Source organism: Dysidea avara, chromosome 15 (genome assembly GCF_963678975.1).
Source record: "Dysidea avara chromosome 15, odDysAvar1.4, whole genome shotgun sequence".
Lineage (NCBI taxonomy): Eukaryota > Metazoa > Porifera > Demospongiae > Dictyoceratida > Dysideidae > Dysidea > Dysidea avara.
The window spans coordinates 7,387,817-7,415,380 of NC_089286.1; the positions used below are offsets into that span (position 1 = coordinate 7,387,817).

Genomic DNA, 27,564 nt, shown 5'->3' on the forward strand with positions numbered 1-27,564 from the left:
TGTCTTGTAAGCATTGCCAAGACCATCTCCCCAGTCATGCCAGAGAACCAATTGTTCAAAAGCCAAGAGCAGACCGCCCATTCCAGGAGATTGCAATAGACCTCTGCTCACACGCAGGTCACACCTACCTGATCATAGTTGATTGCCACACTGATTGGCCAGCTGTTATCCCTTTACACCCTAACACTACTACCTATACAGTCATTTCAGCTCTCCGGCAGTCCTTCTGCTGTACAGCTATACCTGACACTGTATGGTCTGACGGTGGACCACAGTTCACATCCAAGGCATTTTCTGACTTCTCAAAGTGCTGGGGTTTTCTACACAAACTTTCCTCACCAAGATATCCCCAGTGTAACGGCAAAGTTGAAGCTACTGTCAAGTCCATGAAGAAACTACTTCAAAACTCATGGAATGGCAGAGCCCTAGATGATGAAAAATTTTGTCAATCATTGCTACAATACCGCAATACACCCAGTAGAAAAGATGGCTTGTCACCAGCTCAGAAACTGTTCGGACACCCTGTGCAAGATATCCTACCAGCTCACAGGCGGTCCTTCCTACCACAGTGGCAGCGACCAGCTCAAGAGGCTACACAGCAGGCTGAAGACACTTCCAAATCATCTGCAACCTACTACAATCTCCACGCTCACAACCTGCTAGACATTCATGTTGGGTCACATATTGCAGTACAAAATCCTCAGTCTCAACTTTGGGACATTTATGGGATAGTAACAGAGATTAGTCCACACCGTAGATATTATATCAAGACAACAGGTGGCAGAGTTCTAGTTCGCAATAGACGTTTCCTATGCCGTCGTGTCCCAACCTCAGTACCCAATGGACTTGGACCTTGCAAACCCATGGACTCCACCACATCTGGAGCTTCTCATACTCAATGCAGATCTACTCAGGACAAATTCCCCACCAGAAGGCTGATTGAGGATCCAAACTGGACTTAAGTGACCCAATTGACTGTATTTATAATTATTATATAGCTTAGATTAGCAATTGATTTTTTTTGGTTTTGATTAGGACTGCTTTTGATTTGTGTAGCATTTATTTTGTAATTTTATTCTCCTACAAATGCTTGAAAAAGGGGAGATGTAGGAAATAGGTTATGCAATATAATGTAAGATGTATCACGTGTGATTATTAATCTGATTGTGGCTTCCTCATGTTGTGATCATACAAGTCCCCTTTCAAAAAATCCTAGATCCACCCCTGTTCAGTGTGACCCAAAATGCTTTCTACAAGTTGCTATGAATTTTTAAAAGTTTATTTAGTGGAATTTTCTACTGACTGACTGACTGACTGACTGACTGACTGACTGACTGACTGACTGACTGACTGACTGACTGACTGATGCCTTCAGACAAGTGTAACTTGATAACGGCTAAGGCTACATGCTTGATTTCTTCACTGTTCAACATCATTTCAGCCCTACTGATGCCTTTTTGCATACCACAGTATGTAAATGAATACTTCATGGACTTGCCTGTGTCCTCTTTTTGTTCCATTTATCTTTGCTAACAGTGCAAGGTATTGATTCATGGTAGCACCATGTGATGGCTCCCCTACTAGAGTGTACCGTGCAAGTCTTCCATTGTGACTGGATTGATTGCAGACATCCTTTTCATAGTGTTTTTCATTTGTAACGCTGTGTAACGGGTTGAGCATAGCTGAAATCAAAGTGTATAATGGCCACTTCGCTATTTCAGTAGTTGATTGTTGGGACATGTGTTCAGACAAAACAATAATACTGGCACCATTCTTTCCTCTAATGCAGTCAGTATGGGCAGGTTCACCAGTTGTAACAATGTAACAAAAATAGTAAACAAGCAAGTATAAGGAATTTTATAAAGTTCAATTAGGGATCATAGATATAAAAAGTAGTAAAACAAGGGAAGCTGTCTACACCTGAAGATATACTGGTGGACAATAAATTCCTACTTCAGTCTATAGGATTTAATGTCCACTAGTATATCTTCAGGTGTAGACGACTTCCCTTGTTTCACTACATTTTATTTCCTAATCGAACTTAAAATTCCTAATTTTTCCTTATACTTGTAAACTAATGAAACAAGTATGAATGATGAAATTACAACATAACCCTGTTGGAAAATCCCTACACTGGCATGTCATGTTCAATGCCTAAGTAGGGATTTTCTCACAGGGCTATGTTGTAATACCATCATTTATAGCTATATGCTATAATAAAGGACTAAACAAACTAGTGTATTTATGAAGTAGGCATCCAAGCGATGAAAACTATTGAAACAAGTATGGTATAAATGTGTGACTGTTCTATTAGAATATTGAAGATTGGGTGACTGCTTTATTAGAGTATCTCGAAGGGTCTCAAATGACAAGCCTTTGTGATACTTTCAGGGGGCATGGTCTTTCCATACCTCCTTTTCACCATACCACAGATAACATACAATGCATTATCTATATACTACTATGACCGTACTACCAGTCATAATACCATATAGAGGGAAACTTTGGCGAAGTTGGCGATTTGCTACAAATCTACCAAAGCTTTAAACTGCCAATTACTCGTAGCATCTCATCTTTATAGCTAATCATTGAGCTTGAATTTACCAAAGTTAAATTTCGCCAAATGCAATTTAGCTTGCTATTCGCCAAAGTTTACCTCTGCCAAAGTTTCCCTCTACACAGTAATTATTTGCAAAAAAAAGTTTAAAAACAAGTACAAACATTTGGAATTTTCAACTAGAGTAGGGACCATAGCACATCGATAAAAAGTACTGAAACAAGCTGGAGTAGTGCACGATATTAAATCACAATAAAACAATAAGGAGTGTTATATCCCTACAACAGTAGAGATATAACACTTCTTATTGTTATCACAGTAAACCACATTTTCACATGTCTTACACCAATTCTTTGCCTTCCGGAACATCCCCTGTACAAGTAGCCAACAGCTAAATTTCCTGCCATTTTAGATAGTTTTTAACTCAATGTTGACTGTACCAGGCAAGTTCCAAAAGGTGTAGGTGGTGGTGGTGGTGGTGGTGGGGATGGGGGGGAAGAGGCTGTTTTTATAAAATTTAAGATGAAGGCGTAGGGATGAATTAGGCCAAGTTTTAGGCCATTCAGCACTCTAAAATGAAATGAAATTTACAGCACAGGTCTTTATTCAATACCACAGAGCTGTACAGCCACATACAGTCACTCCAGGCTCCATTAGCACCCCAGACTGCTCGTATAGATTGCCACTGTGCTTGGGCAGTGAAAGCAGACCACTCAAGTCTTAACTGTGAAATTTGATAGTTCATTCATGTCTTGGTGAAAAGTTAAATCTTCTGTCATAGGTGATAAACCCAATTTTCCCAGATTCAGTCACATTCAAGCTGTATAGCCACATGGCCAGAGCTCCATTAGGACCCCAGACCATTCATGAGGATCGCCACTGTGCTTGGGAAATGCAGCCAGCAAAAACAGACCATTCAAGTCTATATACGTAGCTGATTTTGGCTGTGAAATTCGATAATTTATTCATGTAGCTATGTGTCCTTGGTGAAAAATCAAAATCATCTGTCATGGGTGATAAGTCCGGTTTTCCCAGACTCAGTCACATATCTGGCATTAACACTAAGACACTTCTGTAAAGGCACTTTTTGTTGCATAAGATATTTCTAGGATTTGGGCAGGATTTTGGGGTTGTGCATCACTTTGGAGGGGGGATCCCTACTATACAGCAATATTACCATACTGTATGATACTTAATAACAGAAAATATTTCTATGCAGAAAACTACAACCAGTCATTCCTGCGTGGTGCTGCAGTCATCATCATACTGTTTGCTGCGCTTGGCCTGTGTATTGAACTTCTTCAATTTTATGTTCAACGCCGATACTATTTTTCACTGGATAATTTGGTGGACACTGGTTTATATATATGCTCCATAATTTTTGTGTCTTATGGTCTACAGTCTGGATGTCAGTGTCCTGAGTCTTGGCAGTGGCAGTTTGGTGCACTCACTTTACTGCTGGCTTGGTTAGATCTGGTGTTGTTTTTAAAGCAATTCCCTCACACTGGAGTGTATGTTGTGATGTTTGTGAATATTTTGCGCACTTTCCTGAAAGTGATTCTACTTTCAATACTGTTTGTGATTTCCTTTGGTATAACATTTTATATGATATTTTATCGACCGGTGAGTTGAAAGTTATTGCCAAATGTTCAGTAGTGTGTAAAATATCTACCTTCAACTGTCCATAGGGAATGAGATCACCATTTTCATCTCCTTTTCGGTCTTTGATCAAGACTATGGTGATGACTACAGGAGAGCTTGATTTTGATGACATATTCTTTAACAGCCAGGAAGATGCTGATGAAGGGAACAATCTTTTCTACCCTCAGATTGCTTACCTTGTGTGGATTGTATTTATTATACTAATGCCCATCATATTGACAAATTTACTGGTAAAAAAGCTTATTAGCTAAGTACTAATTAAATTGTGCATTCACCCCCTGTAAACTATTATTTTATGTAATGTATAGCATGAAGAGGTCCAACACAGCCTTAGTCAATCACTATATACAGCAGAACCTCATTTAAATTCCAACTACACTATATTTGATGCTTTTTGCATATTGAATAGACTTAAAGAACCTCAACTCTTCGTATAGAGCATTTGTAACCCAATGCCTAAACCTATATTCAGACTTTGCAATTGATTGCTACCTCCATGAAGTATGCATCCTTACTTTATATGATGACCCTAAAGACATTAGGAAAATAGAGCAACTTCAACACTGGACTACCAAATATAATTATTTTAAGTGACTATGCATCTGACTACAAGATCTGTTTAACTCAACTCCAATGCATCCTTTCATGTACATCCTTAAAATATCTGACATTCTTTTCTTAACCAAAAACCTCAAAAACCCTGCCAGTAATTTCAATATCAACAATTATATATCATTTTTCACCAGTAACACTAGATCTTGTGGTATTAAATTATATCTCAGTAAAGCCATATTTACGATTTTATTTGGACAATATGGTAGGGTAATTCTATTGTTCTGTATGGTGTTAAACACCAGATGTGCAATGTTGGTAATCAAATGCAGTGTCAGAAAAATATGTTTATGCAAGCTGAATATGAAGCCATATAAATCAAAGGTCCACAGTCTTTTACTTGGATATAAGCCAGTTATATCACAGCTGTCATAGATATTAATATAACTGGCTGATATTCAAGTAAATATGACTTCACATACAGCCAAGGATGACTATTATCTACTATTAACACAGCAGCCATAGAATATCTTAGTTATTAACACTCATCCTCAGACTCATGTCAATAACTAAGATATTCTACTCCTGCTGTGATACAACAATAACAATCCACAACGAAAAAGAACATCATTATTACTCAATAGAATTAGCCACTTGTGGAACTCTATTCCACTAAATTTATCATTTTTAAAAAGGTTGTATTATATGTGGGGATTTCAAATGCACCACTCAGGGTTTCACTCACATATTGACCAGGCAATATCATGGGAATGCAGTTTGCTCATGGCTTTGATTCCCAACCATGATACAACTAGACTTATTATATTGAGCGACATGGAGCATTTAATTGTGGGTTTGGATTTACAAATTAGGCTAGGCTCAGTCTAGGTGCTAAGTTTTGAGTTACTAAACAATGATTGATTGGTAAATCATTTGGGCAATGCATGGATGTGCATTTCTACCCACCATGAGTTCGGCCATTGAGCAGGCCACGGAACAACACAAATAAGGCAACTAGGTGAGTTATAGTCCTAATTACGTAACATATTTACTGTCTCAATAGCGAAGTTAGTAGGCTTACTTTAGTACAAAATGTCAAGACTAAAAAAACTGGATTTCACAATCGCAATTATTCTGGTGCTGTGTGTAAAGTGTAATGACATATGAATAACATTCTAGCCCACGCTATTAAACCTACTGTCAATCATGAGATACTGATGTAGAAAAGTAACAGGGTGGGTGCTCTGTAGTTCTTTAACCTATCAGGTGAGTGTGCCTAGAGTGATATATATATATATATATATATATTTATTTATTTCACTCATACCATGACTGCGTCAGGTTTTACTGATATATACACCCTTAGCCCTTGATCCTGCAGCCCGTGTGCTTCGGGTGTATATATCAGCAAAATCCCTCGCAGCCATGGTATAACTATTACAAGTCTTATTTCTGGAAGTTTCACAGCAAACTGATCCACATAAATTTAGTGTTGTGAACCTGTTGAACCAGTTTTTGGAAGGTGAATAACGAGTAACATTCGCTACCGCAATAGAAGCCATTTCTTTACACCAGCCTATCATATAGGCTGGCGTAGTACTGTATATTAGGAATCATGGAGATTTGGGTTTCCCTAGCCAAAAACTTCACCCAAAAACCAGCTTCACAACTCCATCCTGGCACCTTGGCGGTATTGGTTAGGTATAACCAAGCCCAAAAGTGCCTTCAGTACAATCCTAGAAGCTTCCAATAAATTGATACAAATTTTTGTAAAAAATTATTCAATGGAATTTTCTACTGACCAACTGCCTGCCTGCCTGCCTGCCTGCCTGCCTGCCTGCCTGCCTGCCTGCCTGCCTGCTTGCCTGCCTGCCTGCCTGCCTGCCTGCCTGCCTGCCTGCCTGCCTGCCTGCCTGCCTGCCTGCCTGCCTGCCTGCCTGCCTGCCTGCCTGCCTGCCTGCCTGCCTGCCTGCCTGCCTGCCTGCCTGCCTGCCTGCCTGCCTGCCTGCCTGCCTGCCTGCCTGCCTGCCTGCCTGCCTGCCTGCCTGCCTGCCTGCCTGCCTGCCTGCCTGCCTGCCTGCCAGCCAGCCAGCCAGCCTGATGCCTTCAGGTAAGCATAACTCGATAACGGCTAAGGCTATGGGCTTGATTTTTTCACTGTTCAACATTGCTTCATCCCGAGACATGTCTTTTGGCATACTGCAGTACGTAATGGGCTGAACATAGCTGAAAGTGAAGCGTAATGGCCACTGCACTTTCGAAGCAGTATTTGATAGCTGGGGCATGCGTTCAGATGAAAACATTAATTCTGGCACCATCCTTTCTTTTGATGCGATATACATGGGTTCACCAGTCATAATAATGTTACAAAAAGTCAGTAAACAAACAAGTTTCAGGAAAATTAGGAATTTTAAGTTCAATTAGGGATCATAGAAAAAAAGTAGGGAAACAAGGGAGGTCGCCTACACCTGCAGATATGCTAATGAACATTTTAATCTCTAATTCAGTCTTGTTCTTGGGTATAGACTGGATTAAGGATTAAAATGTTCACTAGTATATCTGCAGATGTAGGCGACCTCCCTTGTTTCCCTACTTTTTTCTATGATCCCTAATCGAACTTAAAATTCCTAATTTTTCTTTAAACTTGTGTATATTACACAATCCAATACAGAGGTCTTACTCACTAGTATACTAGAGAAAATTGATGCAGAAAACCTGTCCTCACCATCAAGGATACCATACTAAAACCACAGATTACCCTTACCACCAAATGTTAACGGAAAGGGCGAGTTCCTACACTACTATAGTTACTTTTGTAAATAATAACAAATTTCTTCTTGCAACAAAGCCACACACTTTAACATGTAGTGTGTAATATGTAGTGTATAACATGCAACGTGTAACATGCAGTGTGTAACATGCAGTGTGTGCAGCATAAGCATAATCGCGTGATCTAATAAAACAATTTTTTGTGGCAAGATTATGGCTTCTTGTCATACAGTTTCCATTTAGATGGGTTTCAGGTATACCACCACCTTAATAACCAGTTTTTTGATACCGGTTCACATCACTACATTAATTTTATTTTCTTTGTCCTTGTAGCTCCCGTGCACTCATCAACCATCTTTAATCCAAATACACTGAAACTATTTACTGTAATTAATTTATTATCTGTAGCATTACAAAAGTAATTAACTGTAATAATAAGTAAATAATTATAAGTATTGTAGTACGTATGTTAAAACAATAGTGCCCAACTGTAAAAAAATGTGATATTTACAAATATTCAATGTGCACAATAAGTGGCATCATTACCATTTGGTAACAACATTTTTTGGTTCTATAGCACACTAGATAAATATTGGGAATGCCTGGGCCATGGACTACCAAAGCTTGAAAGGAGTTCCAAAGTAAAAAAATGATATTATTTGGAAACGTAGAGTTGTATATGTGAAAAATCACATTATTTTGGCTATACTTTTGCTGGCATATTGTGACACACATGCAAGTCATTATTAGGTATCTTGATATGAGTGCTTTGTTATGTACTCTGTACATATATGTAATAGTTGTATCATGGGCCTGAGTGATTTGCGTGATATGTACACCCAAGCTCAAGGGCCTTCAGGCCCAAGGACATGGGTGTACATATCAGGTAAATTACGAGGGCATGTGATACAACTGTTATATACCATGCAGACTAATAGCCTGCTGTGGTGGGCGACTAATTACCCAAGCCAATATGAGGCAAACCACTGAATTTATTATATAAACAGTCTTGTATAATTCAATTATGTGTCAGCAGCAAGGAGCATTGTAGCTACATTTGTTAACATGAACAGGAAAACCTATGATATCACGGAAATGCTTAATTTAGCAACAAGGTTTTCTAAACATCCAGAGGAGTAAGCTTTGTTGTAGAGTGGTTGCCTCATGATATACTAAAAGTAGGCATGGTTCATGATTAAACATGCAGACAAACATTTGTAGATTCCCCATGACACTAGTTCTCACCTTAAACTTCAGTTTTGTCAACTCATATGGTGGTAAGAGTGTCAAATTTCCTCTGTCTGAGTGCTGTAGGATGCAAAATTGGGCACATGGTTTTCATCACATGAGCAATACTAAACCCCCACAATTGAATGCTGCCAGGATTCTTATAAAAACAAACAAACATTACCTCATCAGATATCAAGGTCATGGTACATTTAAAATAAACCATGGTTTAACTTAAATGTATCATGGCAAGCCAGGGTTTTTGAGATATGTACCCTGAAAATTTCCTTTGAAATTAGATGGTTTCATGGTACATATGTTTATATATTCATTTCATTTTTTTAGGTTGGTTTGGCTGTTGATGATATTAAAGGGATTCAGGATAAGGCTGATTTAAAACATTTGAATCTTATGGTTCGTTAATTGAAAAGTAGATGAACATTTTAGTGCCAAGTTTTACCTTTTCTGCACATCAAGAGGGATAGGTATAAACAGTGGACCCGGGGACCAAGGACCGGGGACCTAGTCTGGCGCCACCCGCCCCTTCGCAAAAAGTAAGGGTCTGGTAAAATACAAATACCAAATCATTTCAAAAGGAATTCAATTAGACAGCGCACGTAATGCTTGTTACATCAGATGATTGCACTTCAATTCTAATAGAGGTTATCCGTTTACATCATTTATGTCATTTTAAGTTAGTACCGGTTACTAGATACCATGTTTTTGAGGCAAAAATCAATGGGACCCATGCGAGAAAATGAAACTTTTTACGATTTTGCACAATTGAAGAAAGACTTGGGGGAAACACTACACCGAGTGAGTTACTTATAGTAATAGCCAATTGAAGAGGGGACTGGGTTAATTCAGCGGTACAAGCCAGCGAGTAGCTGGAGTTTAATGGCCCTGTTTCTTCCAGCTGCGAAGCGATATTACTAAGCAATGAAAAACATAACAAATGCACCACAGCTTTCTTATTTTCAGTAACGTTCTTCAGCTTGTAACTCACTCTTCCTCCACACATTCACAAAGATAACCTGTAATTATATGGAACATATTTAGTGTGACGTCAAACGGATAACCTCTATAAAAGCATTACCAAGGAAATTTCTGTGTGAACGTCATTGGCATGCATTAATTGGCTACCGCCGAATCTGGGTGGTAGAAATGATTTAGTATTTGTATTTCACCAGACCCTTACTTTTTGTGAAGGGGTGGGCGGCGCCAGACTACCAGGGACCCATGAGGATCCAGCTCCTTTTGGAATTTTATACACTTCACAATATTCTATACTTGTACTAGGTACCTCTGCAAGTAGTCTTGCATGGCTAATCCACTTTATCCCTGTCATGCGGTATGATGTTACATACGATGTGCACCAATTAGAAATTATAAGCGATTAGAAATTATAAGCGTCTCTGAAAAGTGACTGCATTTGTAGGCCACTTGCCTGCTGCACAATGAGCATAGTAGTCTATTATGTCACCTAGCTACAGAAACACTGTGCAACTGCACCGTGATGTATGAGGTCCGGTTGTCGAGCTCCTGGACTGAAACTTGCTAGCTAGTGATTTTTATTTTCCCAGAATAACTGCTTGCAATGTTTGTAAAGTTTAGCTAGGTGATATAACAGACTAGTATGCTTATCATGTAGCAGGTGAGTGGACTATAAAATTAATGCAGTCAACTTCAGACACTTTTTCATAAGCGCTTATAATTTCTAGTTGGTGTAAACATCGTGCAAGACAGCACTGTGATGGGGAAAAAGTGGATTGGTCATGCAAGGCTACTTGCAGAGATACTTAGTACAAGTATAGAATATTGTGAAGTGTATAAAATTCCAAAATGAGCTGGATCCTTGTGGGTCCCCTGGTCCCAGGTCCTTGGTCCCCGGGTCCACTGTTTATACCTATCCCATCAAGAGGTGCCCATTTGACTAAAGATGAACTTTTTACAGTGTGCTTGTTGTGCAGTCTGTCCTTTTTATGATCTCCTGCATATCTGTATTATACTACTGTATATCTGTATAAACCTATTCTTTTTCATAGGTGAGTTTGATTCAACGTGCTGTTATACACTCAGATAGTATAGAGGTGGTGGAGTGTCAGAATGAGGATAGAAAGCAGTCCCTGATTAATCAAATATTGTATCAAAGGGATTCATATTTGCAAAAAGCTAAAAGATATTTCTTTGAGCTTAGAAAAGATGATGGCAGGTTAAAAGATGATGCTTATCCATTGGTAAGGGGTTCCATGTTTATATTATTTGCTTTGGATTTACATATTACGTCAGTGTTGTTATAAGCATTAATTAGTACACTCTGCATGGCATGTAAAAGCACAATGTACAATTTGGTTGCAATAACAATGTAAGGATGAGGACTTTCGCTTTTAGTATTTGAGGACATATATGTTAAATTTCTGTGTTCTTAGTTGAACGCCATTAAAATAGATCACATAAGCATGTTTACTTAATAGTTATACCACGGCTGCGAGGAAGTTGCCGATATATACACTCAAAGCCCAAGGGCTGCGGGTGTATAGTATCAGCAAATACCAAGCAGCCATGATATAAGCATAGATAATGTATGCATTCCTAATGGATTGGAAATGCCCGTTAAATTATTTTCCTATCCTAGTTACGGTGCGCCAATACATTAGGAAATGTACTGTGTAGCTATTTGGCTTTCTCTGGCTTGTTTGAAGGCGTGGATATTCCTTTTACATTGTTTATTGTGTTGCGTTGTGTACTAAACAAGAACACAGCGTGTCTGTGGACATTGAGAGAAATATTGTTTGCGACATGTGACAATGGCAGGTACGTACCAGCTAATATTTCAGCAGTAGTACTCTTAGCCAACTTCTCGTCACCGCATTTACACAACCAAAGAAATGTGTGATACAATGAAATAGATTTTATGCCACAGTACTGCTCAACTTGAGCTAAACAATTGCACAAAGTAGTGCCTGTTTTCTGATGTTTTATCGAAACAGTGGAAATATACAGCAAAGCAGTGAATATCTAACTAGCCTACTACACTCTACCTGCTACAAGTGGTGTAAACAGCAGCAAAGAAACAACGTTGAACTTTCTGTTTCTTCAGGAAATTTGCACAACCGTTTTGAAACACCATATTTCACCTTTGAACCTGAATTTTCTTATGCTGTTGTTTACTACTCTCCAACGTCCCTACCCAGTCCAGCCTCCAATTAGTGTAGGTGGTAACTAACCCAGTAGTAAACAACAACACTAATTTGCTGGTTACAAGTACAGTGCAATCTTCCACCTGTCGAGGCTATAAAGTTTACGTGCAGCGAAACAAGGATGGCCCATGACGTCACTGTGTAAATAACATGGGCATTTCCAATCCATATGACATACATTATCTATGGTATATGTGATATATATAACTTGTGGCGTACTCACCTAATAGGTGAAAGAACTACTGAGAACTCATCCCGTTTGTTTTATACAGTAGCATCTGAAGATTGATTGTGGTTTTAATAGCGTGGGCTAATGGCCATCAGAACATTATCCATACATTAAAATGTTATCAATACATTACTATGCTTCAACACGCAATGTTAGAAAACCTGCGATTGTGGGATGGAGTTTATATTGTTATCATTTTTGTACTAAGTTAAGCCAACTAACTGGATCATCGATAAAACACGATCACAGTACCTTTCTGATTGTATACTACACTAGATGATTTTTGTGCAGATCCATTCCACTTCACCTCCCCACTTCCCATATCACATGATCCATTATGTTTACAAATTGCATTACAGATTGTGTTACATGTTTCAATTAACCATCATCATGGAAACGACTTTTTTACAAAATTATAAACAAACCTTCAGAAGAGTATCTACTAAATCATTGTTGTGCGAGTAGTCATACTGGATCACGGAACTGGATACTGAGCACTAATATCATGGCATATAGCTATTATGTTGTCAAACACATTGTCTCCACCCCAGCGTTCCATCCACATGAGTTCATTGAGGTAGGAGGGTAGCTAGCTGATGACGGTGACATCAAAACAGTCACTTGAGTTTCCTCTTAACGTGATTCCAGTAGCTTTCCACGTTATAACCTAGTGTCATGCTCATTAAGGATGCTTGTCCTATTGAAGGTGAGTCTATATGGTTTAACCATTTTGTTTAAACTCTGGATATGCGGAATGCTGGTGTGGAGACAATGCGTTTGACAACATATGCCGTAATATTAGTGTACAGTATCCAGTTCCATGATCCATTAGCTAAGATTACTTACAAACTAAATACAACAATAATTTAGTAGATAGCTACACTTTTGTAAGTCTGTTTATAATGTTGTAAAACCCATTTTAGGTAATGCAATCTGTAAACATAGCAGATCATGTGATATGGGAAGTAGGGAGACGAAGTGGAATGGATTTGTGCACAAAAAACTATCTAGTGTAGTATGCAATTAGAAAGGTACTGTGATCATGTTTTATCGATGATCACAACTAACTTTGCTATTGGGACAGTAAGTAAGTTATTATAATTATTAAGTTAAGCACTTAGGAGTGTAAGTTACTAACCTATCTCAACGTAGTAGTAGTGGCTTTGCTGTTCCATGGTCTGTTCAAAGGCTGATACGCGGTGTGTAGAAATATGAATCCACGATCGCCCAAACAATTGTTTTGGGCCTTCATTATCCTTTAGTAACAAACAACTAGTCTATCTTAGCAAATATACTAAGCTTAGCAACCACTACAAAAATGAGTCCCACAATACAAAGTTCTATGTTGCTCAATGTAATGAGTCAAAGCGCATCGATTCTTTGAACTAGCTGGATATCAAAGTCATTGGCAAACCACTTAATGATATGTGACCGGATTTGCAAAAAGGGGTCTTCCACACACATCCAATTTACCAACTTTGACAATTCATAACGTCAGTTTGGGAAAAGGTATTGCCTTGAAATTTAGTCAGTAGTGTGCACCAACATCGATTAATGGATGGTGAAAATTTCAAGCTTGTATCTTGTTTGAACACAAAGTTATGGGTTTCCAAGTTCATAGAATTGGATGTGTGTGGAAGACCCCTTTTCGCAAATCCGGTCACATATTGCCATTGCCTGGGCAATATGCGAGTTAAACACCGAGTGGCACCTTTGAACACCCACGCTAAAGTGGTATATTACCAGAATGAAGTAAGCAACATCACAGCACAAGCCCAAGATCTTAAAAAACCCTCACTGCATGCTCCCTGTGGTAGTGATGACTAAAAACAATCTCTTTGAGGGGTAATGCATTGTACCAGCAGGCTGCTTATCTTGTTCAAGTATGTTTGAAATTCTGCATGGGACTATAAACTTTCATTGTATAAGTACAAACCAGGAGTATGGTAGTACTTTTCAGTAGGGTTCACCCTTAAAATAAGCGGTTTCCACCAAATGCTGTACTATAATCATTATATAATTATTACACATGATGAAAATCACCTTTACAAAAGTGTCTTAAGGTATCTAATATCAAATCCAGTTTTAAAACACTTACAGGTGGCCATATATTAAATTTTTAAAGTCCCCAAAACCTGATTTTTTAGTTTGCCAGTTGGCCTGCAAGCGTTGCAAGCAAATGAGGCAACACATGGCTACCATTCATGCCACAATAACAAGCTCACAGGTGGCATGACTGGTCCCAACAAGTGTCTTTCTTACGCACTTTTCCTTTCCTTTTATTTTCAATTACATGGTTGCCTTCAGGATACCATGCATATTGGGGCATTATGGATACTTTCCTTAGAGGAGTGTATTTAGATACCAGTAAACTAATCAAGGGCTTAAGCTACTGTAAAAGGGAGTATACTTGTATCATGTCCTCCAAACAATGAGAACATCCTGCCACGTGAGAACATGCTGCACGTGAGAACATGCTGCCACGTAAGAACATGCTGCCACATGAGAACATGCTGCCATGTCCTTAATGATCAGAGCTAAGGGACTATGCCCCTTAATGATTTAGTTACAATCAGCTGCAGTTTTGCTGCAGTTTTGCTGCAGAAAAACAAGACATGACATTGAACCACACCCCTAAATCTACTGCATAACTCAGCAGCAAGATCATGATACTCTAATAAGCAGCCACATGTGAATATATCATAGCTATGCTATATTATAAAAAATTAGTAACTAGTACAATTTAAAATTTTATAATGATGTAGGTTTCTAGCAATAAAAAGTAGTTAACAAGATATGCGAATGATGTAACTATGTGGGAAAACTACTTTGGCATTGAACAGATGGAGGTAACATGCCATTGTAGGGATTTTCACACATAGCTCAACTACTTTTTATCACTGTAACCCTACTTCGTTTTTCAAATCAGTAATTGCACTATTAGCATTGGTCCAGTTGGCTGTGCTTTTCTTTCCTGTGGACATACTATGCAAGCATTTTATGGCTGCTGTATGCACAATCCATATCCAAATAGATTGCTTGGACTTCCCTACAGAACCTGACTATATAATTATTTAGGATGTATATAATCCTAAACATTGGTTGATGCATTTCAGAAGTGGGATGTACAGGCTCCACATTCTGCATTTCTTCCTCAATGGATTAAATGGCTTGTTTATTCAACTCACAACTCACTATGTGTGGTTACAGTTGGTGATACTTGCTGACAATAATTGCCGTCAGATCAACTGCCACAAAACTCACTCAGTGTTTAACAACTTTACAAATAGGTCCTATCGAGCAAAATAATTTAAGCAATGTTGTAACCCTGTAATAATTGCTTACCGCATTTTTCTCAAGTAATGGTGATAGAATCTTTATGTATTGGCCTTCAAAAATATGTTTTAACTACCATGTAGACCATCAAAATAAAGCAAGCTTGTTGCTTTTGGGCAGTGAAAAATACATTGTAGAGCAACAGTAACCTTGTACATGCAAACTATCATTTTGCAGGAAATATATTCAAAGCACAACAGCTGTGAATATACTACTAGCTTGTTCTTTGTGTTTATTGCTTGTATCACCATACCCTGCTGCTATTTAGTAGTGTTAATAAGTGTTTATCAGCTGGTCTGCGATTCAGGTAAGCTGCAAACTTAGTATTATCATACAGTACTATTGTAGAGACCACAAAAATGTGGGCATGGCCCATGAAAAACTTTTCCAAAAATAAGCCTTGCTTTTCCCAGACAATGATGAAGCAGTATTGGGTAGGTAAAACTAAGCCCAAAGAAGCCTTCAGATTGACCCAAGACACTTTCAAAAAGTGGCTATGAATTTTTTTTGAAAATTATTAAACAGAATTTTTCTACTGACTGAGTAACTGACTGACTGATTCCTTCAGACAAGCATAATTCGATAACAGCTAAGGCTATGGGCTTGATTTTTTCACTGTTCTGCATCACTTTGGCCCGAGAAGTGCCTTTTGGCATGCTGCAGTATGTACAATGCATTCTTCATAGAATTACCAATGTCCTCCTTTGTGTCCCATTTATCTTTACTGACAGTAAAAAGTGTTGATTTGGTGGTAGCACGTGATGGCTTTCCTTTGTAACAGAAATTGTCCGTATTTTTCATAATGGCTACTTTGATTGCAAAGGTGCTTTTTGAATAGTTCTTGATTCGTAATGCTGTGTAACTGGTTGAACATAGCTGATAATGAAGTGTAATGGATACTTCACTTTTCAGATGATAATTGATAGTTGGGGCACGCGGTGCCATTTATTTTTTTTATGTGGTATGTGTGGGTTCACCAGTAATAATAATTCTATTTCACAAATAAGTTTTAAAAAAGTACACAAAATAATTTGGAAATTTCAACTAGAGTAGGGAACATAGAACATTGATAAAGAGTGCTGAAACAAGCTGGAGTAGTCCATGATATTTATTAAATCTCAGTAAAACAATAAGAAGTGTTACATCCCTACTGTGAATTTCTATTATGGTATCTTGAGCACTTCTTATTATTTTACTGTAATTTAATATCATGCACTACTCCAGCTTGTTTCAGTACTTTTTAATGATGTGCTATGGTCCCTACTCTAGTTGAAAATTCCAGTTTTTTTGTGTACTTGTAACATAACTTACAGTAATTAGTTTTAGCATGAGAAGCAATAGAACTCCAGAGGGCCCCATGCTTGTAGAAAGAAATATGCCAAGAAGAAAGTTCCTGCAAGAAAGAATGACACAGTGAATGTAATAAGCCATGGTGGTAGTAGAATTATTAACCTGAACAGACTCCTGCAGGTGATCAGTCAACATGCAGCTACCTGCCAGTTGTGTGCAGATAGTGCTTTCTCTGGTAACTAGGCCATTGTACTGGTGGGTGTGAAGGATCATCAAAAGCTGTGTTCCATTCTTACTTCTTGGTGTGCCAGCTGTCATGAGGAATTCCAGTTTGTGACATCATTGAGAGTGCAGGGTTTATGTGGAGGTTGCTACTGACAGTGTAATCTGACTGCAGTGTGGGGACAGATAGAGGACATACATGACTGACAGAGTGAATGGCAGTACTTGGCATACCTTTTTGATAGAGAGCGCCTTCATGGCCATTGAGAAATGTATTGGAGACTGGTGGCAGACTCTTCTCAATGAATCAATGTAGCAGACTGGTGAGGAGGAGAAAGCCGTTGCCCTTTCCAAGGACAGCAAATACGGATTACTGTGATTGTGGATGGTGGCTGGAGCAAACGTGCCCACAAACATTTGTATAATGAAGTCTGTAGTTGGCATCATCATTGGAAAGGAAAGGAGACTGGGAAAATCCACCTCAGTAAATTGGTAAGAATGAAAAGATATCTCATCTATGTTATAAACTGTAGCTTCACAACCAACCTGTGTGAAAGTTGGTTGCATGTACAGACCAAATTTGATGTTGGAAAGCAGATCAACATAACCTTCTACATCATTATGATCCTGCCCAAGCTTTCTCTGAAAGGTAAATTCATTCGGGAAATGAAGGACTGGATTAGCGATGAGAAATCCTTCATTTGGGAGATGAAACAGTTCATCTCTTGAAAGAAACGAAAGAGATGTTATAATTCACACTTATTGTAACAGTCTTTACATGCATGCTAGTGTTTTGTTAGTTATAATTTGTCATGAAAACAACCATTAAACACTCTTACCTTGCTACATCGAAGTAAAAACAGCAAGAAATAAGAACGGGTCATGTCATCCGCATGCAAACAGTACACAAGTAATTGGCCATTTAAGCGCAAGCAATACATAAGTAAGTAATGTTTGCATGTCTGTTATTACAACCAAACAATTGTTTCTGGAACTTGAGGGTATCCTGTACCCTTAACTGCAATTAGAAATGTGTGATGACAAGTAAAGCAGTTGATTAAGGTACCCATCAAGAAGCCATGTTGGATTAGATAATTGCTGAGTATAGTGGATCTGTGACTTATCATCCACACTTGGGCAGTAGCAATCAAATTGGTTTATTTGTTAAATTTAATTAAGCCTTCAAGTGCCACCTCCCTTGATCTCTCAGCGAGTTTATCACTGGGCCTTGGACCTTGGAATCATATTCGTGGTCACATCCATCATATCCAGTGAGATGTTTTAAAGTCTGGATTGTTTCTGATGCAGCTGATTTTTTTTGTTGATGTTCTTATTAAAGCTTGTGATTCTTCCACTGTACCCACAGTCACACATCCAACTGTGTGCTGAATTGTTTTTGCCAACATACATATAAAGGAAATTGGAGGCTTGGACTAGATGATTGGCCAGCTTATCATGCTGCTGTGTCTTCTGCTAGGAGAGCTCAAGCTATTGCTTTTGACACCATCAGAGCTCTATTCTTAACAAGTTAAAGTCTGGATCTAATGTGATTGACTGTGGTGAAGCCTTACCAAACACATTAGTGAATTTAGTAAGTCCTGTACAAGATTTGTTCCTGATGTTGATACTCTTGCCACACCTATTTTGCTGTCAAGTTATCGCTACCTATTGATTTTGATCCAGCCCCACCCACTCTTCCCCCAGAAATTTCAGCAGTTGTTCATCAAAAATCATGGTGGATAAAGTTGTCAAAAGTTTGCAATATTCTGGGCTTGCTTGATGTTAAAAAAGCAGGGACCAGATGTTTTTAGTCCTTATATGTTGAAATATTTTTGTAAAGAGCTTTATCTTCCACTGACCATATTGTTTACACATGTATGTTGGTCTGTAAAGATTCTGCTATCATGGAAAGTATTATGCATTACTCCAGTATATAAGCAAAGAGGTGATGCTGCTGATCCTCACTTTTACTGTACAATTGGTTTACTTCCTGCTTTAGCAATGGAGTCTTTTGTTCACAATTATACTATCGCATTTTTCCTTATATTCCATCTTCTCAGTTTCATTTTATTAAAGGCACTGGAGCTTAGGACTGTGGTACTGCAATGGCACTCACTGCTATTCAAGCATTAGAACATCCACACAAAAACAGCCAAGCTGTGAAGAAAGGTGTGGCCTTAAAAAACCTGGGTGAAAAAGTTGTGAAATCAAAGGTGGCGGCCAACAAATGGCTGCAATGATATTAATACTAATAAATTTAACAATGCACACAGCCATTATTAAAATTTATTAGCATAACGTCATTGCAGCCGTTTGTTGGCTGCCACCTTCAATTTCACAACTTTTTTCACCCAGGTTTTTTTTAAGGCCGCACCTTTTTTCACAGCTTGGCTGTTTTTGTGTGGATATCACTTGTTTTTGTAATTGCCAGTTCCAAAGCCAGCTTATATGGTTGGCCTTGATAATTCCTTTTGATCTTTCCCCCTGTACTATACAGGAATCATGAAAGACTATGTGGCAAATGAAGAACTGAAATAAGATAATTTTTAGAAGGCACATATCTTTTTTAATTTTACTTTTGTTCCTAGGGTTATATACCAGCACCCTTTTGCCACCAACCCTAGCACTAAAGATGTTAGAAGTGCTAGACAAACTGGTGATCCTAGTGAAAGTGGCAGACAGCCCTGATGTGTAATCTAGCTCCTCTCAAACACATATAGCACAGTGTAACAAATAATAACTAATCCTATAATACAGCCATTACATCACAGGACTCCTTCTGAAGAGACAAGGAAAGAAAGTCTTCTGTAAAATACAGCAGCAGCAGCAGCAGCAGCAGCACAATCAATACCACCAAATATTGAAATACAAGTGAGGTAAAAGAACCCATCTCATTTCCATAGTACTACGTTGTTCATAGTTGCATTGTTTCTCACATTCAAAACATCGATAAAGTGAGGATACTTGAGTACCACGATATGAAGGTGCATTAGCATTAAACACTTTAACATCAAAAATGCCTTCTGTGGCTTACTGGCCTCCCCAGAATCCTGAAGCAGAAATGTCTAGATAAGCTCCATCCTCACCCATTTCACGAAGACACGTATATCCCAATGATAGCTGGACAGGTTCGACTCAAATTAGGAATTAAGATACCCTATCCTGAGGAAGCTTCCATAACAGAAATGGTTAGCAATTACACAAATCAAGACTATGGACATAAAATGGTGAATTTGATTCCATAAAGCGAGTATGTTGGCCACCCACCTGCCTGCACCAGCTGTACTTGGCCGCATGACACACTTGGTATAGGCTTTTTTCATAATATTTGTAGTAGCTACTCTAATAGAGCACACATTTTTTCTGAGTGCTTCAATACAACGCGTGTAGAATGTATGGTTTGCAGATGATGCTGCTGCTGCTGCTGCTGCCGCCGCCGCTGCTGCTGACTTGGTGGAAACAGTTGTCTGGTTTGGATCCTGGTTATGGATATTATGTGAATGCTTCTAAGTCTTGGTTGGCCATTAAAGAAGATTACTATGACACTGCTTGCACCTTATTTGCTGACACTTCCCTGTGCATTACAACTGAAAGTCATCTCTACTTGGAAGCTCCTCTTGGTTCCCTTTAATTTAATTCCATCTTTCTTCAGAAAAAGGTATGTCAATGGCGGAATGACATTATTCAGTTTTCCACTTTTGCTTCCAGTCAGCCACGTGCTGCATATTCCGCTATGATTCACAGCCTGTCATCTTGTTGGACCTTTTTAATTAGGACTGTGTGGGATTTGTCCTCTCAACTTGCTCCCCTTGAGGAGGCTATTCGTCTGCATTTGCTACTGAAGTTCTGTCTCCATGCCCCTAATGACTCTAAACGGACAATGTTTACTTTGCCAATCCGTCTAAGGGGCCTTGGTATATTTGACCCTTGTAAATCTTCCCAAGACACCAAGACAACCATCAGTTTTCCACATTCGTTACATCCCCCCTAGCATCAGCCATCTTGAATTCAGCTTTTTTGTTTTGATTCCTCCATCCTACAACAACAGTGTGCTCTTAAACAAGAAGCTCTATCCACCAAACGTTAGAATCTCTCTCAAAGATTTTCTGAGTTTTCCTCAACTTTGTCCAGCATTCTCCAACTGTCCCTGGAACTTGCTGGTGAGAAGGGTGCTTCCTCCTGGCTTTCCACTTTGCCTTTGGAATGTCATGGATTTGCTCTCCACAAAGGTGACTTTAGCTCTCCATTACAGTTGGTCTCCTAAGAATCTTCCTGCCAGCTGTGTCTGTGGCAGATCCAACAACATTGAACATGCTCTCAGCTGTTTGAATGGAGCCTTCCCCACCATCCTCCACAATGACATCCGAGATTTGACTGCAGAGTTAATGTTGAAGGTTTGTCATGACGTATCTACTGAACCTCCCCTTCAATCCTTGATGGGTGAATTTCTCTCCCTACATATAGCTAACCAAGATGTTGGTGCTCGCTTGGACATCAAGGCTTCTGGCTTCTGGGGTTCTCGGTTTGAACCTACTTTTTTGATGTTAGAATATTTAACTCTTATACCCCTTCTAATCATTGTAATCCCTATCGCCAGCATGAAACTTCGAAGCTCCATCAGTATGAGGAGAGAATGTGAGAGGTGGAACATGAGAATTTTAGTTCTCTTGTTTTTTTAACTTCTGGAGGCATGGGTGCCTCCACTACTGTGGCTTGCAAATGCCTGGCCTTCCTCCTATCATGTAAGTGGAAATCACCCTATTTAGGGTGATGAGCTGGCTTCGCTGCCATCTTGGCTTCTCCTTATTGCACTCTGCCATCATGTGCATAAGAGGTGCTCGTTCCTCCTCTGGTCATCCCTTTAAGGGTCATGTTCCAGCATCAGTTGACCTAGTCTTGGGGCTATTTAAGCCCCATTTCCTTTTTTCTGTGTTCTTTAGGTTCTGTTTCAGTAGCTCTGTAGGTGTAGGGATAGGTTAAACTTATTTTATAGAACATCTTAGCATGGAGTAGAGTGTGGTGGATGGGAGTGTCAAATAGGGCCAGTTCTTAAAAAACTGTAGAATGTTCCACTGATTGATCTACAAGTTCTATGAATTAATGTTGATGAACTTTCATTTATAAAGTAGAAATAAATTAAGATGATCAGCCAAGATAGCATTGGTTCAGTGGTTAAGGATGCGGATGTTAGATAAGTATGGAGGTCCCTGGTTTGAATTCTGGTAAATATTTTTTCTGATATTTTTTGTGCACCTTTTACCCCATGGTAACTGCTCTATTAAAATATCTCGATCTCGCAATTTTATACATAGTTGGAAATTTTGTTATAACTCTAGGACTGTTAGTGCAATTGCTTTCAAACCACAAAAGGTTTGCACTACAATAGTTAGTCCATGTACAGACCAATTTTCAAGTTATTCTATCAAGCGGTTTACCCTGGAGGTGTGACAAAAATCACCTTTAGAATTTTGAAAAATTGCACATAACTCCTTTGTGTTTGTCTAAAACCAAAATTGGACTGTAAATGTACAGTATTACACTCTCACTGTCAACCAAATTTTAAGTAAATTGACTAAAGCACCCGTAAGTTATTATGATTTTTCTAAAGTGTGCAAGACGAAAAAGAAGGAAAAAATACAAAGAAAATAAGATGAATGTATCTCAGTGATGGATGAGTGAATTCACCTCAAATTTGGAATGGGAAGTACCCTACCCCGAGGAAAGTGCTACAGCAAAAGTGTTTAATTTCCATTCAGCTATTATCAAGCTATGAATGCGTGAAAATGGCGATTTCTTGGATCCTGTCAAATACACACTTGTCTGTCATGCGCCTGCACTGGCTGTACTTGGTCGCGCAACACACCGTTGTGTGTCTTGATCAAGGGGAGTGTCAAATTGTATCCTTAGATGTCCGTGGGGCATTTGATAGTGGAGTGGCTTGCCAAGCATCTTTTGAGTATTGGGATGAGTAGCGTTCCCCAGGGAATCCTATGTTATATCTGCCACTTTGGTTTTACATTGTGACTTATTCCAATGTGCTGATGACACATTACTTACGAAGGTGAAGGAGGAATGATGGATTAAGGCTGCTGATTAGTGCCGAAGAGATAATGCTGATTTGAATTGTGCATACGTATGGGGCAGACTGTGGGACAAATTTTTAGCCTGCTAAATGTCACTCAGTGTGTGTGTGTGTGTGTGTGTGTGTGTGTGTGTGTGTGTGTGTGTGTGTGTGTGTGTGTGTGTGTGTGTGTGTGTGTCACTGAAGCATGATACAGATTGTCATCCTCCTTTATTATGGCTTCTCTTCCTATTGAGGAGGTTGTGAGTTTTAAAACATTAGGATTCCATTTTGACCATAACTTAACCTGGTGCACTATGATCAATCAATTGTCTACTTGTTGTCGCCAGCAGATAGGAGCTCTATATCATGTGAAGGCCTAGCTATTGCTTTCATGTCTTTTGTAAGACCTGAATATGGCAGTGTTGTATTTATGGGTGCTTCAGCTACCCATTTGTCTAATGATACACTGAAGATGGCTGAAAGATTGTGTGAATGTATATTTCCTACACTATACATTCTCATCACACAGCTAGTGCTATTGGTTCACTCTGTAAATTATTTGTATTTCCATGGCCGTGAATCATTACAACTTTTTGTCCATCCTATGTTGCTCCTACTACTCATTCATCTGAATTGAGAAGCTTGACTAGTGACTCACTGTTGTTATCCTCTACTACATAATTTAGACTTATTTAGGAGGAGTTTTACTGGTGCTACTCCTGGTATCTGGGTGCTTACTTCAATGGAGATCAGGCAGAGAGGTGCAGAAGAAGGGTGGTCAAATATTATGAAACTGTTACAGAAATTTGTATGTTGATGCCATTGTAGTTGTTTTGTAAAAAAAGATTTGTGAAAATTAATATCTTACTTGATAGCCAGCGTGCATATTTTGTTTGATATATATTATGTCAAAAAGTGCAGTTCTCAGTATTCTGGATATGTTGTAAATACGATAAAGCGTCTTTGGTAGATAAGTGTCCTAACTATAGGGGCCTAAAATGTACATGTATGTACACCAATACAAACATAAACACAGAAAATTTGTGTCCTTCATGAAGAATTACCAGTACACATTTGATTTGATTTATACACACACACACACACACACACACACACACACACGCACACACACACACACACACACGCACACACACACACACACACACACACGCACACACACACAAGCACAAACACATTACATACATGTGAATGCACAGAGATATGCAGCTTTATTTGGTGCATTTTGTCTATAGTCATCTACAGAGGAAATTAAAAAAGAGATTGCAGAACTCAAGATGTTGATTAAAGATATGAAGCTGAAAGACAATTCTGACCAGAGCAGCAGAGAAATAGAGCAAAACAAGAAACTAGATGAGCATTTGAAACAAATGAGCTTTAAGTCTGCTGATGAGGTGAAAACAAAGTTCATTGCTGTGGATGAACCTGCTAAAACAGAAGAGTATACACTTGATGGTATTAGCGGCAGCAGCAACAGCAGTGAAGTTGACAAATAAACTTGAATGTGAACATCGTGTTATAAGCAATCGTTTTACCTTCCTTTCATTTTGGACTAAAGTACTAGGCCTAGGATAGAATACATACACTTTAAAAATCTAGCTGCTTATAACACAACTGTAGTTTGTGCAATAATTAATTGCTCTACGTATAACTGAGAACTTTGCAATATAGTAAGGGTCAAGCATTGAATCACAGCATGACAAAAGACTATATTACAGTAATGAAGCAAATTCAGCTGCAAGTTTACTAAATGGTACATGTGATACTGTAAGTGAAGGTATAGGCAATAAAGGACAAGTACTACCAGTACCACAATTTGCATAATTTTGGATGTAAATATTAACCAATTAAAGCTTAAGATTTAGTACTGAAATACTATTGCAATGTCAATTCAATGTCCAAGTCTGCACTGAACACCTGCTTTCATAATGTTCTACATAAGTAGCTTAGTACAGAATAAGTTTCTTTCAGTCCAAATTACACTAATACAATAATTTACAGAAGCAAAGCAAATTATCATGTAATTTAGTTATGTGAAGTTACCATTGCTTTCACAATACATATAAATTATGTACAAGGCCAGGAAAAGTTGCTGTGATGGTAAAAACTACTAAACATATATTGATCTTGCAAATCATAGAAGGAATTAAATTTGTACAGCCCAAAGTAGTTTTGTTCAATGTAATATTCATATTTATTTGTAATTATGTTCAATGTTTCTGTTCATACAGTACCACTGTATGGTTTGGGCTGTCCTGCCAAAAATATCACCCTAACAATCAGCCTCACTTTTCCTTCATAACAGCTTGGCATTATTTGTTTAGGCATAATCAAACCAAAAGTACCTCCAGAATAACAGTTTCTATGGAATTTTAAATTTCTACTACCTAACCGATGTCTCCAACCAATTGTACTGCTATGATTATCACTATATATTAGCTTGATTTCTTCACTGCTCAATGTCATTTAGGCCCGAGATATGCATCTACAATGGGTACATCATATTTGTCCTTCTTATTTGTGTCCCATTTTTAAATCTCCATTACAGTGCAGGTGTTGATTTGAGGAAGCACATACCTATGCTGGAATTATTATGAAAGTTTTGTACTGACTGGATTGATTGCAGAGGTATTGTGTATAATTGGTGGGACATAGCTGAATCCAAAGCAAAATGGCTACTGCACTTCTCTGGAATGATAACTCAAACTTGAAAGATTTTAGTAAACAATAGAATGATTCCATTATATAATGTGAGGTAAAACTTGCCATAAAAGTTCTTTTTGCACTTTTCACTAGTTTTTAGCAATTATAATATAGAATAGCTATCACAATATTTATCTAACTCTTCAAACAATCTGGCATAGTTTTATTGAACTACACTTTTGACGAAATTTGTACAGCTGAACTATGTACTTTTGGAAAAATTTGTACAGTGGCAGTGGTGGATCACGGATTTTCCAAAGGGTGGTATGCTTTGTGATGCCAAGGGTGTATTACAAATGCAGAGGTCAACTGATATATAGTAAAATTATGTGGAAGAAAAGTGTACATTTGTGTGCAAAGTAGCACACTATATAGCATGACCCGCAAGCTTGCCAACCTTGGGGGATCTGGGGGCATGCCCTCCATCCCCCTTTCCCAAGGAAATTAGGCTTTCTATAATTGAATCTCAGGGCATTTTCAGCAGTTTGGTAGACCAATGTCTTGCTTTAAAACTGACTTTAATGTGACCATTCAATCTTTTCATCTGTAGCTAGATCACTATCAAACATTTAGCTAGATATGCTCCATTATTAATGAATCAACTCCTCTTAACCATCTAATTTAATCTGTGAGGTGAAAACAAAAGTAGGACTGGGGGGCAGTGCATGTTGATGCTTTTAAAGATTGGACAGACACAGCGCATCTTACTAGCAAGCATGGATTGGACTACTTTACCTACTATAGTAGCTACTGTAACTATATGTTTTGTACCTCACTCCATTCCTCTTGTTTAAAGATTATGAGCTTTCTGAAATTGCTGTTGCAACAGTTACTATTGTCAGACAATCAAGACTAACCTAGCTACATCTGCAAACCAGCAATGGGGTCATATCTGTAGGTAGCTGGTACAGATTATAAGATTAGTATACAAAAGTAACTCAAAACATTGAAGCCATTTAATTCACTCTTGAATAGTTATACATTAAGATCATCTCTTATACCCATAACAGAAAGTAAAACCCACAATTAATTGTTTTATAACTATAGAGTAATCAAACCATTGATCTGCTGTCACAGTATTGAGTGCAGTTAAGAGGTGGAGCTATGTGAAGTTTGAAATATGCAACAAATATGGATTCCATTCAGAGGGCCTACCCCTAGGAATATTTCAAGTTTTGGTCAAATCATGAAAGACATTTTTACTGGTAAACTACGAAATACAGATTGTGACTGTTCTATAAGGGTATATAGTTGACTACTCTTTTAGAGTTTTTAACTTTTGCAAATTGCCTGAAAATTGAAAAACCTATTAGATCTGTCCCTGCTCCAATAAAAACAGTCAAGTCAATTAACTACCTGATTGTTCTGATGGAATTACTGACTGATATAGAATATGTTGACCCCAGACATGCATTTTTACAAGCAAGGATTTATAGCATGACAATTATTTTGTCTGTTGTGCAAGTGCATAATGTTTGCACTTATTAGTCAATTATGCTCAACATTATAATATGTTAGCATGCATAATGTTGATCATGCATAATGTTGATCATGCAGAATGTTGATCATGCATGAGTTTTTGATTTATTTCATTTTGCTAGAATGCATAATTAGTTAACGCAGAGAGAGAGAGATAACCATCATTAGTAATAAGATGATACATACAATACATTATTAGTCCTCAGTCTCATGCGATCACAGTCAAATCAAGCAAAATGAGATCTTGTGGGCACGG

At 38.4% G+C, this 27,564-nt stretch overlaps 1 protein-coding gene across 1 annotated transcript in view; it reads left to right on the forward strand.

The window, feature by feature from the left end:
- Positions 1-24,775, forward strand: part of LOC136245704 (transient receptor potential cation channel subfamily A member 1-like) — a 45,167-nt gene extending 20,392 nt beyond the window's left edge. Inside the window, exons 4-8 of the mRNA XM_066037190.1 lie at positions 3,777-4,180; positions 4,246-4,449; positions 9,113-9,181; positions 10,813-11,004; positions 24,362-24,775. Of these exons, the coding sequence (XP_065893262.1) occupies positions 4,079-4,180; positions 4,246-4,449; positions 9,113-9,181; positions 10,813-11,004; positions 24,362-24,622 (828 nt within the window). The 5' untranslated portion in view covers positions 3,777-4,078 and the 3' untranslated portion in view covers positions 24,623-24,775. The remainder of the gene's footprint in view (positions 1-3,776; positions 4,181-4,245; positions 4,450-9,112; positions 9,182-10,812; positions 11,005-24,361) is intronic.
- Positions 24,776-27,564: the final 2,789 nt, after the last annotated feature.